Genomic DNA, 21107 nt, shown 5'->3' with positions numbered 1-21107 from the left:
TTTGACTACATCTTTGGGCATATGGGCTCTTAAACTCACAGACACCTAAAGGAAAGCAGGTGAACTAAGTAACCAAATTCCTGGTCGTAATGTCATAAGAAATGAGCTAGAGCTCCTGGTGTCTAAAATGTTTTGAAAATACGTTTGAATTATTTGCTTTCAAGTGATAGTCAGTTTTTTTTAAAAAAAAGAGAAAAATAAGTGACACCCTACAAAGGCTTAGGAGGAAGTTTGATCATCTAAATATAAAGGTCAGTTTATTGGGGGCGAGGATGAATAAAGCCAAATTATATACTGGGGGGTACACATTCCACCCCTCCCCTCAGTTCCTGTGCCCTGCTATTATGCTATTACAGAAATAGTACTGCATGCTTACTGTTATAAACTGTACCGTTATACCACTGCAGGTCGAAGCCCATATTGCACCCTGGCGAAGCTGCACCGCTGACGCCCCCTCAGCAATCTATACCGCCCAGTTTCACGTTTACGCTGGGGGGGTGGCGACGAGTGTTAGCTAAGCTAATGCATCTTCAGAAGACCTCCACTTGTGTCCCATATTGTGCTGACAAGCACTGCTCAATACAAATTTATAAATATGTCAATATTCATAGATCACCATATGATAATCAAAATATAGATGTACAAATCGGCTTTGCCTGCATGAGAGTGCTTTTTAGATAACATGTAATTGAATATAAATATCATATCTGTTGTTCAGAGTCAACAGAAGGCTGTTGTAAAAGATACAAGGCAAGAATATGAAATATTATGGTTGAAATGATGTTTATATACGGATTCTTTGTGGCTCATGGCAGCATGAATATCGCTCTCAAACAGATAATCTTGGCCTTGTGAAGGAGACGACGGAAACACTGCAACAGTACAGTAACACTGCACGTGCATGCTCGCGAGCGTGTTTCTGCAAGCCAGTGCTCCTCTCACCCCCAACTTTTTTTTTTCAGGTACGAAGAGTGGGCGGCTGAATGACGTCAGCCTGCTTGCAGCGCTCGCAGCTATTGGTCCTTAAACATTTGGGAAAACTGAAAGTTAACGAAGGGTGGCTATGAGCTTCAGCGCTCGGTGGCACATTTTACTGCCCGTCTATTACTATTATACTGAACACTGGGTCGAGTAAACCAGCTTGTGGTGGAAAGGTTGAGCATTTTACGGTAATAAGGCGGGGGTGAGCAGACGCCATCGTACTTTATATTTCAGCCGGTTTCTTGACGCACTCCGCCAGATGGAGTCCCACAATGAGACACAATTCCACCGAGAGGAGATCAACAGCACAGTATGGGAAGTACCCGAGAAGTACTTATGCCTGAAGCAAATCGGGACGGGGGCGTATGGTTCTGTTTGGTAAGTCGCTAACGAGTAAGTTAGCCTTAGCATTTCTTTCCTAGAATGGCTCATATCTTATTGCCTAACGATTATTTTGTCAATAGTGTCTTGCTTGTTTTGAAATTATAACCGCATTAGTGCGGATTTCTCAATCGGTTGCTGCACACTGTAGCACATTCTAGGTGACATATTGTGTATTTAATGTTTTCTGTAGTCCGAGAATGGAACAAACTTATTTAAAAACACTTTTCTAATTGGCTGAAATCTTTATTATTTTACGGGTTTCTGGGTGCATTCGATGCAATTGTGTCATGGTGTTGGTTTCGCAATATGCAAGTCCCCCCACCGCTGCCGACGCTTGTGGGTTAAAATCTCGTCTTCCAGACTCGCTGCCCTTGATTTTCCGATATATACAGCCACACACACACACACACACACACACACACACACACACACACACACACACACACATATATATATATATATATATATATATATATATATATATATATATATATATATATATATATATATATAAATCATTGGAAGCACTACAGTAGTTTTCTAAATACATGATTTAGCCTCAGACTTTTCGTATTATATATTTTTCGTCCCTAACTGCTGCATATAGTTTATAATATAGGCTGCTATATTTTATGGAGACCTATGGTAAATGAAGATCTTGGAGAAAAAAATGCATCAAAATTAAATGGATATAGAACAAACAAAAAGCAAAATTTTTAAAACTTAAACTGTCGAAGTCATTATAGGAACGTTCTGGAAAACGTCCTGGTCAAAATTACACAATTTTCACTCAGAATTTTTGACCTGCACCATTCTGCTGCGTGTGTCAGGTACATGCATTAGGGCCCAGGGAGCAAACAAAACTAAACTGGTGTATTATGCAGCCATCCGTCTTCCTGGTGAAAATCGCAGAGGGCCCTTCAGCCTATCCCAGGCAGCACAGGGCACAAGGCTAGAGAACAGTCTGAACAGGACTCCTGTGTGTAATTTTAAACTCTATATAAAACAAGGGGGGATTTGCAATTACTTTACATATATCTTTAAACATGCTCTGTGTTTCTCAGAATATGAAAAATTTTGCTAAATGGTACTGAAATTGGTCCTGTAGAGCTAGTCTGTCTTCTTTATTATTGACTAAGAATAATGCGCTTCTGCACTGAAATGTGTGTACTGCCTTTTGTGGACCACTGCCATTCAGGATTTATTGACTTCCAAAAGTGTTCTTTTCAGAACTTTAATTTACACTTAATCAGACACCGTCTGGTTGTTTTATACAGGATTACAGGTGTAAATAGAAATTTTCCATCAGGCTGAAATTGTAGATTGCAGAAATACTATAATGCAAGTAGGTTAGCCAGTGTTCCAAACTTCATGGATAAATGAAATGGTTTAAATCTTAATACTGAATAACTATATTTGTCTAACCATGCATTTGGAACAACTAGGAGAGAAGAGTTTGAATTAAATCTAACAGACACACAGCCTGCTGACGTCCTGGGCCATAATGTAGAACAGTTTTTTTCACTTTCAGTTGAGTGGTATTTCAGCTGTGACTGAGGATTTTTCAGGCCGCAACAATGCATATTTGTTTGGGTTGGAGGTGAGAGTTGGTAGAGGATGTGTTTCAACTAGGGGTGCGCAATTTCATGATATTAGATTGTGAACAATTAAAATGTCTTTATGATCTGCCTTTATGGTGAGATTGTTAGAATGTATGCAGAATCATGATACTATCAGTGGCAGTTCTATGGCTCATAGTGCATCTAAAGTTGTTTTGTCAGCCAAATCCGTTTTGACATGCCAATAAACTGGTAATAAGCATTAAGTAATGCCTTGGATTTCATCCTTTCGCACCCTTGTCCCAACATGTAATGGACGACATTGAGGAGTTTACCCTTAAAATGAATTCGACATCCGTGAAATGGAACTTGTTCAGATTTTCCAAAACCGACAAGCCACAAACAAGTCATTTGCGAAAAGGTTTGCACGTTGGGTGGCAACATCACGAACCTTCTTCACCACCTCAAAAGAAAACACCTGAAAGAGTCTACTAACAGTCAAACAGGGAGAGGAGCCCATGTGAATGCATCAGTTGTTACAGCCACATGGTAATTTGCAAAACAGTCTTATATACGGACATGAAAATGAATCATAAGATCGTAGATCGCGATCCTGCCTGAAAAAATATGATATTTTTGCCATATCGCCCACCCCTAGTTCAACTTACAAAGAAAGTCCAAAGAAAAGATGTTAATAGAAGTCATAAAAGGTAAAAACACCAACAATTTTCATCAATCTTTAGACAATATCACTAAATATAATTACTATTTACGATGATGGAGTTTTCCTAATATTCTTTCTATAACATATATGAAGTATGTGAATAATTTCATGAAGTCATTTCTCCTGTCCTAATCCCTCATAAAACGTCTGTCACTTATTACTTAAGGGATAACCCATGACTAGATGTGCAGTTAGGGCTGTCACAATCATGAAATTTTATCATGGAAATAGTGATAGAAATATGAAATTTCTGTTTTATGCAGCTGTTTTTATATAAGATGGATGGCGGCAGTTCTGGCGATTTATGTAAAATTGCAGTCAGCTCAAATAATCGCGATTATGTGATAATTGTTACAGGCCTAGTCGTTATATGAAAATAATGAATGACAACTTGGTGTAATGCAGCCCAACGTGGAGGGCTGCTAACCAAGTTGGAGTTGGTTATTTTTATATAAAGGCACACCTCGAAGTGTTATATTCTGCTTATACCGTAGCTGACATACAACAAATAATAATAGAATAAACTATCCATCCATCTTCCAAACCGCTTATCCTACTGGGTCGTGGGGGGTCTGGAGCCTATTCTGGAAGCAATGGGCACGAGGCAGGGAACAACCCAGGATGGGGGGCCAGCCCATCACAGGGCACACACACACCATTCACTCACACATGCACACCTACAGGCAATTTAGCAAGTCCAATTAGCCTTTGCATGTTTTTGGACTGTGGGGGGAAACCGGAGTACCCGGAGGAAACCCCACGACGACATGGGGAGAACATGAAAACTCCACACGTATGTGACCCAGGCGGAGACTCGAACCCGGGTCCCAGAGGTGTGAGGCAACAGTGCTAACCACTGCACCACCATGCCTAGGATAAACTAGTCACAGTTAATTTTTCAAAAGAAAATTATTTCAATTAGCACTTAATAATGATCCAATGTACTTTTTTAAATTCCTAAAAATGTAGTCCCTATAAGGACGGTATGTCTGGTCAGACTATGTACTGGAAGCAAGCCCATAAAATTACCATAGAAATCATCAATAGACAGGAGCTTGTGTTTTGAAGACCAAGAAAAGTAATATTGATTAGAATGGCAGCTTATTTATGAGTAAAAAGTCAAACAGGCTTTTATATCAACATGTTTAATATAGCATTAAAACAATTTAATATAGAAATGTTATTAGGTTGTTGGAACTACCTTTGTGGTTCCCCAAAAACAATCAGCACTCACATGACATCACTGGACCAATAAGACGATAGCGTTTTCCAAAGCTGTGGTTTGATAAAGTTTAGTGATTTAAGCGATAGTTAAATAATAGATAACAGCTAAAGTTATCTAAGGTCTTATTTACCTTTTAAGCTCTAATGCTGCGTTTCATTTATCTCTGAGGTCAGAACTCGGAACTGGGAATGACGTCACACACAAGTTAAACGTGTTCCAGTACAAGAATTCGGAAAGCTATTTAACAATACTAGGGACCTTGTCGGATTAAAGGTACCTCAGTTTAAATGGGCTTTATCTTCGTTCACTTACATTTAGCCCAGACTTTAAATCTGACAAATAATCCGACTAAGCATGGAATTCAGTTCTAGCCCTGTTACGTTTTAGCCATTGTTAGCAATATCAGTTAATAACAACACATTACGCTGTGTTTTATGCATAAAACTGTAGTAAACCGTCCACTGATAAGTAGGATATTACTGTGTGTACAACCGATTTAATGAGCCACAAATAAGACGTAAGCGCTAATAAACAGTATAAGACTACAACTTTCGCTTCTGCTGATAAAGGGCGCAGCCATCTTGGATTCTGAGGTCGGGGTTGTGTTGATTCTTCCGAGTTCACAAATTCCGATTCGAGTTGAAATTCCCCGACTAGGAACTTGGAATTTCCGAATTCCGAGTTCAAATGGAACGCAGCATAAGAACCTCACCTTCAGCACAGCCCCATAACCCAGCCTTGCCTGAACCTTCCCCAGCTCGGCAATCAATGAGAGGACCAAAGAGCAAGTGGCTATCAAGAAGCTGCACCGGCCCTTCCAGTCAGAGATCTTTGCCAAACGGGCGTATAGGGAGCTGCGGCTGCTGAAACATATGAAGCATGAAAATGTGAGTGTGAATTCCCAAACCCTTCAGGGGCTCGAGCCAAGTAGTCTCTGTAGAACCATATGGGCCATTGTCTGCTGCTGCCTCTTATGTTGAGCCCCTGAAGTAAAGGATACATAAACACACAGGTCTTTACCCCCCGCCCCCCCCCCCCCCCCACCCTACCCACAGGTAATTGGACTGCTGGATGTCTTTACTGCTGCTTCTAGGCTGGAGGACTTCCAGGACTTGTGAGTAAGCCAGCATGCACCCTTGCACCTTCATAGAGGATTGCTTCTGTTATTTATTCATAATTTTTGCCAGTACTGCTGCTCTGAATGACACTTTATTTGCAACAATAACAGCTGCATCGGTTAGCAGAAACAGCCAGTTATGAAGGAAGCCACCCATTGTCATATTATAGTCAAAAACAGCTGGTAATGGTGCTACAAAATGAACCTCTTTTCTTTTCAGCTACTTGGTCATGCCTTATATGTACACAGACCTGTCCAAAGTGCGAGGCCTTCTGTCTGAGGACCGGCTGCAATTCTTGGTCTACCAGATTCTCTGTGGACTCAAGGTCAGCCCTCAGCTGCCTACAAAGGCAGCATCTGTACAGTTGTCAGGAGGCCATCATTACTGTGTCAGTGTTGTTGTAGAATATGGACAATCTCAGCCACATTGGGGCAGCTGTCCTTTCTATATATACTGTGTTTAAAACCTGATTTAAAACGTATTTGTGTAACCTTAGCCCATCCATTTCGGGCTACACATAACAGGAAACATGAGAAAATGAAACAGTAGTTGGGTCATTGAAAGGACTGTGTATGTGGCTTGACCTCATCATTAATGGCACGTGTATAAATGTACAAATGCTCTTTGGCAAAAATGGGCCAAAACCAAAATTGCAAAATAAGAAGGTTTTAATGGTCTTAACAACTGATCATTGGTCAGAAATGTAGCAATAACTAAAAACTCTTGAGACCTGTACCACCATTTGCTCGTCACTGATCACTGCTGCAGTGAACTGCTAGGGGAAAATGCTGAAAACTGGGACATTCATTTACACATGTTTCATGATAAAATCATGAAAAGATTTAAATGTGTGATATAAAATTCAGACCAACGCTTCTGGGTTTTCAAGATTTTCCAAAATACACTATATTGCCAAAAGTATTGCGACACTCCTCCAAATCATTGAATTCAGGTGTTCCAATCGCTTCCATAGCGATTTGGTGTATAAGATCAAGCACCTAGGTATGCAGACTGCTTCTAGAAACATTTGCGAAAGAATGGGTCACTCTCAGGAGCTCAGTGAATTCAAGTGTGGTTCCATGATAGGATGCCGCCTGTGGAAGTCCATTCGTGAAATTACCTTGTTATTAAATATTCCACAGTCAAGTGGTATTATAACAAAGTGGAAGCAATTGGGAACAACATCAACTCAGCCACGAAGTACCAGGCCATGTAAAATCACAAACCAAGGACAACGCATGCTGAAGTAGGGTCAACTGTCTTCTTTATGTGGTCTTCAGAATAGCTCAAGAGCAGTGCATAGAGAACTTCATGGAATGGGTTTCCATGGTTGAGCAGCTACATCCAAGCCTTACATCACCAAGTGCAATGCAAAGCGGCATAAGCACAGTGCCACTGGACTCTAGAGCAGTGGAGACGTGTTCTCTAGAGTGACGAATCATGCTTCTCTGTCTGGCAATCCGATGGGTTTACCGGTTACCAGAAGGGTCCTTGCCTGACTGCATTGTGCCTAGTGTAAAGCTTGGTGGAGGGGGGATTATGGTGTGGGGATGTTTTTCAGGGGTTGGGCTTGGCCCCTTAGTTCCAGTGAAAGGAACTCTTAGTGCTGCAGCATTTGAAACCATTTTGGACAATTTCCTGCTTCCAAGTTTATGGGAACAGTTTGGGGATGGCCCCTTCCAGTTCCAACATGACTGCACACTAGTGCACAAAGCAAGGTCCATAAGGACATGGATGGGCGAGTCTGGCGTGGAGAAACTTGACTGTCAGAATATTTTTGGCAGTATAGTGTTGTTCTTGCTATTATAGTCTTTTTGCCACTTGCAGTTGAGACCATTAAAAGCTAAATGTTTTACAATTTCGGGTTTGGCCCATTTTTGTTTGCCCAGGAATATATTTACCACCTGACTATGGCCAGTCCAATGACATACAAATATGGCAACTACGTTGGGTGAAAGACAAACTCATGTGTAAGTAACGTGTGTTTCCTCATTTTTTTCCATGTTTTCGAACAGTATATCCACAGTGCAGGTATCATTCACAGGGTAAGTACATGTCTTTTTTTCTGAAACTTTCTTTGTCATTTATTTGTAGGGATGTAATGATACACTCAACTAACAATTCGATACCATTCAGAGTTTATGATACGATTTTGTCACGATTTTTTTAGCAGAATGAGCTGCAGACAAATTTATTCAAAAATATTCCTTTATGTATCTTTCTAAACTTTGCAAAATGTGTCCTCTTCTTTACAGTACAACAAAAATTTTATAAAATACTGTTTTAAAAAAATGAAAATAAGTAACTTACATTTTTTTTTTAAATCTATGTATTATAATAATAATAAACTATGGCTTGCATGTGCACCTTTTTACCATGGTTTGCCCTTTTAATAATCTTCACTCAGCTCACTGTGGTGCCGGTGGACGTGCTGAAGCATGTTCATTGTGCTGTTTATATATGTTATCAGTCTTTTACGATGTTTGCATGCAGTTTTTGTCTTGTCTGTGCTTTTCACACCGTTTTCATTTGTGAATACCGGAAAGCTAAAATGCTGCCACATCGCCGATTTAAGATCGGGCGGTACGTCTGTCCATCCATTTTCTGAAACCGCTTAATCTCAGCTGGGGTCACGGGGGGGGGGGGGACTGGAGCCTATCTTGGGAACAATGGGCGCAGACGGGAACCAACCCCGACCAGTTGCCAACACACCGCAGGGTGCCAACACTCACACAACTACAGGGCCAATTTAGACTCACCAATCAACCTGTTTTGCACGCTTTTGGACCGTGGGAGGAAAACATGGAGAAAAAAAATGGGGAGAGCGTGAGATCTCCACACAGAAAGGACCTAGGACCAAAGCCTGGACCTTCTTCCTGTGAGGCAGCAGTGCTAACCACTATGCCACTCTGTTGCTCGGCGGTGTATCCTTAATGCAATAAGTACAGTTGTCTGCAAAAGTTTGGGCACCCCTGGCCAAATGACATATTTAGTCAATTGTATAAGTGAAAAGTAGTAAAAAAAAAAATAATACTGCAGGAAACAGTGTTAACAAACAACATGTTTAAACACAGTTACTCTTTATTCCATAAACATCTAAATATATAGAATTAAAGATGCATGGAAGAAATACAGTATCATTGTGGAATGGGCAAACGTTTGGACACCCTTCTACTTGGCCAGTGACGAATGATTTTTTGCTACGTTACCTCATTAAGCCTTAGTAATCATTAGGAGTTGTCAACTCTTGACATGCAGAGCTTAATAAATTCCCTGCCACTCCGAATATTGGGCTGCCTCTCAATAACCACGAGTGCCTCAAAGCAACTGAGTGAGGATTTGAAAATGAAGCTAAATGATGCCTACAAAGCAGGGGAGGGCTATAAAAAGATTGCAAAACACTCCCGGCTTACTGTCTGTAATGTAATCTAGAAATGGCAGTTAAGGGGAACTTTGGAAGCCAAAACATGATCTGGAAGACCGAGAACTTTCAGAGAGATCTGCATGTATGCTGGCCAGAGAGGCAAAGGTAGAACCTCATATGGTTGCAGGACCTGCTAGAAGGTTTGGGTGACACAGGAGTGGTGGTTCACTGTTCCACACTGCAATGGAACTTGTACAAACATGATATACATGGAAGAGCCATTTTACATACTAACATGAAGGTCATTTAATCATAATTTTTTTTGACTGCCTAAGACTTTTGCATAGAATTATTCACATTGTATTGTTTAAACTTGTTGCATGAGCTGAGAAGATGGTCATTTCCAGTTCAGGTGATATACCTTTCAGTGGTATCAACAGCTGTCATCTTGTTCATTTTCACTCTGACTTGCAGGACCTTAAGCCAAGTAACTTGGCTGTGAATCAGGATTGTGAGCTGAAAGTAAGTACACATACTATTTTGCAGGATTTTTCCTGTTTCAGTAGCAGTGATGTGGTAAGTGATGGAGAGTTTACTGACAGAGTTACCCACTTCTCCTCATGCAGATCCTGGATTTTGGCCTGGCACGACATACAGAGCCTGAAATGACAGGCTATGTGGTGACCCGGTGGTACCGGGCCCCTGAGGTCATTCTAAACTGGATGCACTATACCCAGACTGGTAAGACAGTCGCAACCTTTGACCTTTTACTCCCTAACATCAGGAGTGTCCTGCCTAGAACTTCACCAAGACTTTCACTGCAAAGAACTACTTTCCTTTGCTTAAAATGTCTTTTGATAAAATGAGTCTGCAGTATTCAGTACAAATAAATGTGACTGCTTAGTGAAAACAAGAAGGACACTGTTAGGGATATTCCAGGCCACAGGGTTACGTTACTTTTAAATTGCTACATTTTAAATGTGCTGTGGCTGTTAAGCAATATATTCATCCAATTTACAGGATTCATTTAAGGAAACTCAGTTGTATCTGATGTCTTATTTTACATCCAAGAAGTTATTTATGTGCTGTGTTATAGGGGTGTCCCAAGGTGATTCGATCCAATTACGATTATTCATGCACCTTTATTTTCTGTATTTAGAACATTTATTTATGATTTGATGCATCTCTGTTTCTATGATTTGATTTGATTAAACAATTAATTGAATTTTTATAACCTAAATTAAAAAATTTCACAAATATTACCATGAGAACTTAATTACACACTATTAATGGAATAAAAAGCAAATATAATCTCAATGTTAATTTTTATTGTTATTTTTAAACAGAGAGAACATGCCAGTGTAAAACTGTCAAAAGGCCAACTACTGAACTGTACAGAAAAATCACACATTAAAGAAAGTGCTGCCTGATTTGAGGGGGGGGGGTGGGGCGGGGTGAAGCTCGCCAGCTCAGATTAGCAGAATGGCGTTGCATCATTTTTTTCTGTGGAATGAGTAGATGCATCTGTGGGCCAGGTTTAATAATGAATCATAAACATGTTGCTAGCAGGTGCTTGGAGACTGCTTTTAAGTGCTAAAGGGCAGACAAAATCCTTTGTATGGAAAATGACTGATCGTCTGATGTAATCATCTAAATTATTTTAGAAGTTGTACTTTACCTCTGATGCTGCTAACTATTGGTGCTCCTCCACTGGCGTATGGGAACTGATCCGTACCCGAGCCACACTGCGAAGACAGATGAGTTCAGGGGTGGTCCGGGCCCTCACAGTGGCACCAGGGGCCCCCCTTTGACTGCAAAGCTACATATATGCAAAATATTTCTGAGGATTAAGGAGCTAATATCAAGCGTGTTACACAGACTCTCTCATTTTTATGTATACAGTCTCATTATGATGGGATTTTGGTATGATACTGGAAACAATTTTAAAATGTAATTGTATGTGAGGTTTTGTTGTTAAACTATGTTGTTGAGACGTGTATTTAATGAAAAAAGCACGTTTGTGAAATTTGCTAACTACTGTGGTGCATGATGGGTATGATATTTGGAGGCTACCTAAATATCATCTGCAAGTGCTGCAGCTGGCATAGGCAGGGCCTTGGTGTGAATTTGGAAAGGGCGGGTGGGCGGGGGCATTGTCCATTTTTGCCCCAGGGCTCAGTGTACAGCTGGGTACAGTTGAGTCTGGAGAGCAACAGTGACGTAAAACCGAAGATATGCTTATTTACTGTTCACATGGTGTACATCATAACTTGCTATGTGCAGTTATTTTTTTTAATTTGCATCACCATTCCACTCAGCTGTTTTCAAGTAGGAGTTTGGAAATTTTCCAAGTTCCAATTTTTTGGGAATGCATTGCAATGTGCAACACTACTAATAATGAATGATATGTAGAATATACAGTTTTTCCTTCAGATAATTCATAGGTGGAACACCGGTATCTCCATGCATTTCATCCAATCAGATAGTGGTGATGCAATCGGCTTGGTTTGATCAGGCTTTCGGTAGGCCACTAAGCAGGGCTGTGTCAGTGCGGTTATGGCTCGGGTACGGCTCGCATACATTGCAGTGGAAAGTTAGCTAGTTAGCTACCTACCTCAGAGTCTTGGCCATTACTATGGAAGCCTCCAAAAACAATGACCTTCTGCGCTACAAAATGGGCATTTCCCAAGTCATTATCTTATGCATTAGAGGGATCGTTTGCGCTCCAAAAGAGTGGTGTTTCCCAAAAAGAGTTACAGTGCAAAGATTATCAGGTAGCACTTCCTTTATGTATAGTAATGAACTTTCCCATGCCATCATATATTTAGGAAACTCACGAGTCAGCACTGCTACTTTGTGTGTCTTCCAGCAGCACAGGAAGACAAACAACCCAGAAGAGGGATTATCTTTATTTTACCCCCCCAAAAATTTATTCTGACATTTCAGATAAATCCATTGAATTGGCACCCCTACTTTATTATGAGCTGAATTTGTCACCTTATTTCCATATACTTTCAACCTTGGGTCTAGAAGTGTATTTTTATTGTTTTTTTTTTTCTTTTTTTGCAAAAACATCGAGAACCAAGTGATAATTTTCCTACAAATATATATTTCCCTTGATGAATATAGAAAGATCTTTGTGTGATGCGTTTCTGCCTGCTGGATATCTCCTCTCTTAGTGGATATCTGGTCTGTTGGCTGCATTATGGGAGAGATGATCAATGGGAAGACTCTCTTCAAAGGGAAAGACTGTATCCTTGGTTTGTTCTCTCATTATTCCTGTGTGCTGATACCAAGATAATTATTTAGATTTCTAATTGTACGTATGCTTGATAAGCATATTGTCTAGGCAAATGGGCAAGATTCAAACCTTAAAACTGAACTACAGATATGGACCAACTTACCCAAATAATGAAGATAACTGGTATACCGGGGTCAGACTTTATTAAAAAACTGGACAGTCAAGAGGTATGATAGCTGCCCGTTTCCCGACTCTCATCACTTCAGAGGAAGTGTGACTATACATGCACAGCAATCACACACCATTATAATGTATTATAACAACATAAAGCTTAGAAGTGCCCATTATGCATTATCAGGTACATATACACCTCTGGAAAAAAATGAACAGACCACTTTATATTTTTTTTAAATCCATTTTTAATCCTGGTTTAATCCTGGATCTGCTGGCAGAAGGTACACAGTGAGGGAGGCTGCATCCTGTCTCAGAGTTTCTATTGCTGCAATACACAAGAACAAGATGAAGTAGGAGACACTTGGAATGACCAAAAACCAGCCAGATAGAGGGCAGAAGCAACTTTTTAATGCCGGAGATGACTGTCAACTTATCAGGCAGTGCCTCATGAATCGGAGGATGTCCTCAAATGACCTTTAAAAAGAATGGGAAACAATAAGTGGCATGAAGTGCACTGTAGGACAATACATAACAGGCTCCTAGAAGCAGGATTGAAGACCAGTATTTAATAGAGATCCTTATTTAAAAAAAAAAAAAAAACTAGACTATTGACTAGGCTAATAGACAATAAAATTAAAACCTGGACTGTCACAGTTTACAGCAGTTTAAAACACCACCAACCCCAGTTCAAAGACATGCAGCTAGGCGAATTTGTGGCACACACAAAGTCATACATTAAGGGGACATTTGGAGAAGCCGTGATTAAAAATGATTAGTTCTTTGCCTTGTGGTGAAAACAGGAATTATGTTTCCTTTGCTCTCCTTTTGTGTGCAAACAGGCACAAAGTTATGTGCTCTCTCTGCCCCACTACCCCCGGAAAGACTTTGCTACAGTGTTTCCCAGGGCCAGCACTAAAGGTGAGCAGATGTGCAGCATCTCCCATTGTGGCTTCCTGTTGGCAAATACTTTCACTTATTTATGCTCATCTTTGATTTCTGTTGTTGGATATCTGTAGTGACAGTGTAACGTGTGCATGCTGGTGTTTGGCTGTGCTTCCTCTTCCTTCAATTACCTCTTATTTCAGCATGTCTGACACTGAACACCGGAAGGTTGTTGGGCGAAACCCCTCAGAGGTCAAACATTTCTGGCAAATTCCTTCTGTGCTAGCTGTCTGCAGCAGAAATATGAATACCTTATGCTTGTTGCTGAAATGCTTCACAACCCCCAAACAACTGTGCTTTTGACCGCCCGAGGTCCTCAGGATTGCCTCTACTTCTAACAGTATGGTGGTGTTGACGGAGGTAATGGTCCTTTAAAATTGTGTGATACCTGCCTTTGGGGCTTGCTGTTGTGCATGATTAACATTTGCTGCTTCTGTCAATGGCACAGTGTCCTTATGTGGTCTCCATGGCAACAGTAGCTTCTGCTACATTCACTGGCTCTTTGTTAATTGAAGATAAGGGTTTTCATCATAGAAGCAATACTGGGAAGCTTCGTTTATTACTTCAATATGGGCATGGAATCATTTGATCGTTAAATAGGGTTCATAGCTTTGAGGAGGTAAAATTTTGGGGAGACATAAAATTTGTGTCGTATAATCTATGATTGCAGTCCGATGAAAACCATGTATGTTCATTTTTGATTATTGTGACTTTTTATTCTAGATGGAAAACACACATTATCCTCTATCTAGTAATGGTTTTCAATGAAAAGATGTTTTATGAAGTCATCTATTGAACTACTATTTGTTTGTATTAGTTAACAACATTTCTATTCATGATGGTTGTTTGTATGGATTGATTTATGTAGATACTTTTAACAACTTGATAACTTGTTAGATCAGAATCAGAAAACCTTTATGATCCCGAAGGAAACATTACACAACCACACAAAAAGACAAAATAGACAGTACAAAGCACCAGAATCTCTATCAATCTCTATAAAATAAATATGACACAAGTAAAATTTATTTATAAAGCACTTTTCACAGACACAAGTCACAAAGTGCTGTACACAAAAATGTAACATTAAAAATGAGCATGCCAAAGGGAATATGAGAAAACATGAGAATAGAAAGAGCACTTATATAAAATATATTAGAGAACAAAGCCAAGCAGCCTTAACTCTGCTTTATTCAAATGCCTTCTTAAACAAAGTCTTAAGCTGCATTTTAAGAGTCAAATGACTCAGCAGAGTGCAAAGCTAGTGGAGGAGCGTTCCAGAGTTTAGGTGCAGCAGACTGAAAAGCACGATCCCCGTGTGTCTTAAGTCGTGTGGAGGACGACTAGGGGGTCTTATTGACTAGACCTAAGAACCCGACTGGCTGTGTAACACTGGAGAAGATTAGTAATATACTTAGGTGCTTGACCATGCAGCGCTCTATAAGTGAGAACTAGGATTTTAAAATGAACTCTGAAGTGAACTGGCAGCCAATACAAGGAATACAATATTGGAGTAATATGTGCTTTCAGGTCAGACTGGGTTAAAAGTCTAGCAGTGTTTTGTATTAACTGTAGCCAAGATATGGAAATGATAAATAAATAGGTGGGGGGTGCCATGGTGGTGCAGTAGTTGGCACTTTTGCCTCACACCTCTGGGACCAGGGTTTGAGTCTCCACTATAGCTCCATGTGTGTGGAGTTTGCATGTTCTCCTTGTGTCATCACAGGGTTACCTATGGGTACTCCAGTGCCCACCCCCACGACACACAGTCCAAAAACTGCTGAGGCTAATTGGAGTTACTAAATTTCCCACAGGTGTGCTCTGTGTTGGGTTGGCACCTCATCCTGGGTTGTTCCCTGCCTTGCACCCATAGTCTAATTGGAGTTACAAAATTGCCCATAATTGTGCTTGTTGAGTGAATGATGGTATATGAGTGTGCCCTGTGATGGGTTGGTGCCCCATACTGGGTTGTTCCCTGCCTTGCATTCATAACCTCTGGGATAGACTCCAGACTCCCCCAAGATCCTGAATATAGGACAAGCAGTTACAAATAATGGATGGATGAAAATATATAGGAAGATGATTATGGCAATAAGTATGGTAAATATTGCATTGGAAGCATAATAATTAGCCAAATATTGATAAGAAAATAGATACTGCGCATATTGCTTATGTCCTGATTTACTGATTATGCAATCTTCTGGCCATCGGAGGGAATGATTTCCTCTGCAGTTCTGTGGTGAATTTTATGTCAATCAGCCTCTGGCTGAACTTGCTCTTCTGTCCAACCACAGCACTGTCAAGCAGATGAGTGAGACTGTCCATAATCGACTAAAGTCTGGACAGCATTCTCCTCTCTGCCAGTGTCAGTAGTGTCCAGCCCCTCCCCTCACACAGTCCCAGCCTTCCTGATCAGCTTGTTGCGTCTGTTGGCATCGACCACATTCACACTTCAGCCCCAGCACTCAACAACAGGCGCTGGCTACCACAGACTCATAAGAAATCTGCAGCATCGTGCTGAGCCTCTGTAGGAAATACAACCTGCAATAGCCAGCTAACTAACATCGCTGTTAATTGTAAATATAAAGCAAGATAAGTTTGTATCTTGTTGACACTGACATATTCGCCTCACTAACAACAATCCACAAGTCCATTTGAAACATTAAACCATTTACTGACTGTTGTGTAGAGATTTGTTTCTATTTGTAATGCTAAGAGTCTCTCATTATATTATTTTAGGTTTGTTTTGTAAAGCAGTTTCTGCGAATATGCATTTTTGCACACTCCTGAAATAATGGATTTTTGTAAATGCGTGTTTTTCATCGGACAGTGATAATATTAAATGTCATATGTAATTGTGATGCTTGGTTATGAAATCAAAATCTGAATATGCCAGTTATGGACAATGTTTGAGTTACCGTCTTCAATCCTATACACTTGTTCTTTATATAAATGGTGGACATTTAAAGTCTCGCCTTGTGGAAGTTGTTGAAATTTTTGTTGAGGTAAATGCTGAAATCAAGACAAACCAAGTCAGATTTTTTAAAAATATATTTCATTTAAATCTTGTTGCCCTTTACATTTCTCTTACAAAACCGCCATTATAAAAGGTGTGTGGACTTGTTAGTACTAAAAATTATTTATGGTGGCATTGCGGCTCAGTCGGTAGCACTGTTGCCACGCAGCTCCAGATTTGTGGGTGCAAATCCCTCTGATCTGTATGCTTGTCATTTACGTGTGTCATTTACCCCGTCATGTGGGTATCCTCTTGCAGTCCAAAGAGATGCATTTAAGCTAAATGGTGTCTTTAATTGTCCATACTGTATGAGCGTATGCATAAATATGCCTTGTGATGTACTATACATCTCCAGCCTTGTGCCCTGTAATGTACTGTACATCTAGCTCAGGGTGTACCCCAGCCCAGGCCTGTTCCCTGTGACTGGCATTTCATTCAGGATGGATCTTTAAATTTAAATATTTTCACTAACATCTTTGTGCATTCACTCTAATATTGTTGGTTACAATATTTGATTTAAGGTGGAAAAAGGTCATACATGATTTTTCTTTATTTCAGCCTTTGCATCAACAAAAGTTGAAGTGTCAGTAAAAGTATGTGGTCATTTTGGTGGGAAGGGCAGCTTGTAGCTGTGGGTGTTTTTAACACCATGCTGTTTTCAGTTTGTAAACTTGTGAGTCTATTCTTGCCTTTCTCCAACCTTAGCGATTGACTTGATGGAGAAGATGCTAGTCTTAGATGGGGAGGCTCGCCTAACAGCCGACGGTGCCCTGGCACATCCCTACTTTCATGGCTTGTGGGACCCAGAAGATAGCCCTGATGCACTGCCCTATGATGACAGCTATGATAATGCCACACTGCCCCTAGAGGAGTGGAAGAGTAAGTGCATGTTGCCTGTACCACAGTATTTATTTGCTTTTTATGATTTGTTGTACAGTGCCATAATACTTTTTTCAGAAACTGTTACACAGTGCAGTGCTGGTGAAGTTATGCTGTTCTCTGTTACCTCACAGGGTTATCCTTCAAAGAGGTGAAGAGTTTTGTCCCATTCCCTCGCAGAGACTCAAAGAGACGGAACACTCTAACCATGTGACAGCAATGCAACAATGTTGACAGATCTGATCACTACATAAAAATCAACACTGATCATATTTCAGTTGCGAAGAGCACAACTGTGCTGCACAAAATCACAAAACACACAGAGACATGGACACAGATATACATCCAAATACAAAATATTTTGTGTACTTTGCTGTCTACATCTAAAGCCTCATTTTGACTTCACTTTTCTGCGTGCGCTTTTGGGCTGGGGACAGTCATCTGCACAGCAGCTTGTATTCATACTACATTTGGCTGCAAATAAGGATGGTTGTGGTCGGTGCATGCATAGAGCAGTGATATTCCACCAGATGAGCAGAGGGCAGAGGTATTGCAACAAACACAAATACCAACTATGTAGTGAAACAGGTAAACTTTTAGTCAAGGCTTGGGCAGTATTACGGTATTAAGGCAAACTACAGTGTTTTGAAATATGACTAAATTAGCCGGGACCCAACCCCCCACCTGCACTGCAAACTTTCTGGCCAAGATTTCAAAATACTGGAATAGTGCTACTTTTTAAAATAGTGTATATCTCGGTATAATACCTGGACAGTATGAAAAATTTGATGTGCCTGTTCCTCCCACCCTCCTCATATGGCTGCTCACCATAACTACTGCAACACCAACAACTATTCTTCCTCTACTCTTTCATTGTTGATTGGTGATCTGTGAAAGTCCATGCTGCCACCTACTGGAAATGCCTAATCAATTATCTTGCACATGCGTGGTTGATGTGCATAGATGGGCAAGGTTTCCACTAGACATAAAAATGTGGGCTATATGTGCACCGACTTAAGTTTTCCGCAGCCAAACCTTGATAATGAAATTTATGTCAGGTCCCCTCGTCCGCAACCGAAAGCACACCCGGAAAAATGAAGTATGAATTGCCCTTTGCGTGCCCTTGGCGTGATCCAAGAACAAATCACAAGGAATAGGTCACAGTGAGCTTTGATTGGAACCTGTGTGACCACAACAGATGCCAGTCTATAAACCATGACTCAAGACCTTGCCATTCCATTTTGGTGCCTAACAGATATTGTTCATTGTGTAAACGCACTTTCACTTTTGTGTTGTTTTCCTTTTTTACAATTTTCATTACTTTTCAGGAATACATTATAAGTACATTCAGTCTGTGAATGGATAATGTAAATGCTGTTGTTAAAAAAGTAATTTGGAATTACCTGTTGTTGTTTTCATTTTGCTTGAATTTGATGTACAAACTCTTTTACAAAGATGCTATGAATGGTATCCTTACATATCACTGAAAATTTGCCATGGTCATACAGTTTAGTTGATCAAAGCAAAGGATGTAGTGTCTACATGGCTTTAAAAACAGGAAAACCATCTTGAGTCAGTTATAGTTTACTACTGAGTGTAGATAAATTAAGCAATGAAACTGCATGCAGATACCAAGATTTGCTGTACAGTAAATGCAAACTTATTTTCTATGACTAATAAAGAAGATGGAAATAGAGCAATGGAAAAATCAAAGGTTCTCAGCATGTTCTACTTCTCTAACAGTATCAAATTTAGATTGATTACAAAAGGACACGGCTTTTTTTTTTTTAGCTATTTACCTGATAGCTGCAGTTTTTGGGCCATTTTCTTGTATGTAGATTTATGCTGGATAAATTCCTCTCTTTGTTAACCCCTGCTTTTGCCTGTCTAAGGTAAATGTGCCACACCTCAATGCAAATGAGCACACTGGAAGAAGTCCAGTGCATGTGTGTCATGAAGTAAGAGGCAGTGCATTAGAAGTGAAGTAACTTGCTAGTTTACAAAGTCTAGTAATGCAAAAGGTCGTGACTGTCATTATAAATGAAGCAATAGCTGTTGATGGGGTTGTCTTTTATCAAGACAATCAATGCGAAAGGGAAGCAATTTTATGAGGACAATGTTAGTTTCTGATAGCTACAATATGCAAATAGAACTGTAACTAGCTTATTTTTTTACTCTGGTAAAGGAAGGTGTTTATTTTGCCTTAAGATTCTCTCTGAAACCACTTAAAGATCCAGGGCAAATAAGGTTTTAGTGAGAACAAAAAGTCATAGTCATCTGACACCTGTTAACTGTCTTCATATATACACCATTCAGACCTTTATGTGCCATTTACAAAGTTCTAACAGACCACGTGGACAGGAAAATAACAGGAAAAAGGGCACATGACTTTGAAGTAATTAAATTATGGCAAATTAAGCTTAATGCCAACTGGCAGTATGTCTGCCACAAAAGAGGCCACAGAATCAGAATCCTTTTGTTCGCAGTGTACAAAAAGTAGAAGGAATATGTATGGGTGCAGGTGATAGTATACAATACAAACAGTAAAAGAAATACATAGAACAAATAATCATAAAATGTGTTACAGGGTTCAACACCTTGACCCCTGTAGCAATGGAGGGAAGAATGAAAAAAATAGACAATAGACTGAAGGCTATATATATATATATTACCAGCTGTTAAAAACATGGTGGGGAATCTGTCATGGTATGGGCAGCCATCTTGTGAGTCATTAGATCCAATGATTGCACTAAAATGTATGGTCTTTTTACAGGACCAGCTGCATCCTGTGGTGCTATCACTGATGGCCACATGACAGTCCTATATACACCGATTAACACGTTTAGGATTGGTTTCATGAACAGTAAAATGATGTCACAAAACTCCATCATCAGATATAACTATCACTGAACCTTTATGCCCCGAGACCCAGTAGGATAAGCGGTTTGGAAAATGGATGGATGGATGGATGGATTGGTTTCATGAACAGTAAAATGATGTCACAAAACTCCATCATCAGATATAACTATCACTGAACCTTTATGCCCCGAGACCCAGTAGGATAAGCGGTTTGGAAAATGGATGGATGGATGGATGAACCTTTATGTAAAGTTGTGCAAAACAGATTTCCACCTCCTTCATCGCTCAAAGGACTACATGTTTTCCTCCCAGAATAATGATCTGATATCTCACTACCCACACTTGAGGACTTTTATTGCAGCCTTCCAAGAAGGCCTGAGGCTATTCTGAAGGTAAACCGTCACGCTATTCTTTATTAGGTCCTTGATATTAATGCATTCCGGTAATTTGTCCCTTTAGTTTCACTGATCCGGGAACACGGCCGGAGTCTGAAACCATAAAAACAAAACTATTCCACACTTTATTCTTAAGTGTTGAGCAACGTTTAAATACGCCAACAAGCCCTCAATCTAAACAATTCAATAAAACATAATTTATTTAAACGCCATACAAATTATTTTTCCACTTTTGCTACCTCAGTC

General features: G+C 40.1%; 1 protein-coding gene across 1 annotated transcript; it reads left to right on the top strand.

The window, feature by feature from the left end:
- The first annotated feature begins 1008 nt into the window (after positions 1-1008).
- mapk13 (mitogen-activated protein kinase 13) lies at positions 1009-19320 on the top strand. The gene is made up of 12 exons (XM_048982732.1): positions 1009-1359; positions 5631-5760; positions 5929-5987; positions 6211-6316; positions 8007-8036; positions 9830-9877; positions 9982-10096; positions 12535-12606; positions 12744-12823; positions 13610-13688; positions 17434-17607; positions 17742-19320. The coding sequence occupies exons 1-12, from the start codon at positions 1241-1243 to the stop codon at positions 17819-17821; spliced, it is 1092 nt and encodes a 363-aa protein (XP_048838689.1). The 5' UTR covers positions 1009-1240; the 3' UTR covers positions 17822-19320.
- The last annotated feature ends 1787 nt before the right edge of the window (positions 19321-21107 follow it).

This window comes from Brienomyrus brachyistius, chromosome 18, assembly GCF_023856365.1.
Source record: "Brienomyrus brachyistius isolate T26 chromosome 18, BBRACH_0.4, whole genome shotgun sequence".
NCBI classification, from domain to species: domain Eukaryota; kingdom Metazoa; phylum Chordata; class Actinopteri; order Osteoglossiformes; family Mormyridae; genus Brienomyrus; species Brienomyrus brachyistius.
This window is presented reverse-complemented; position numbering and strand designations above follow the sequence as displayed.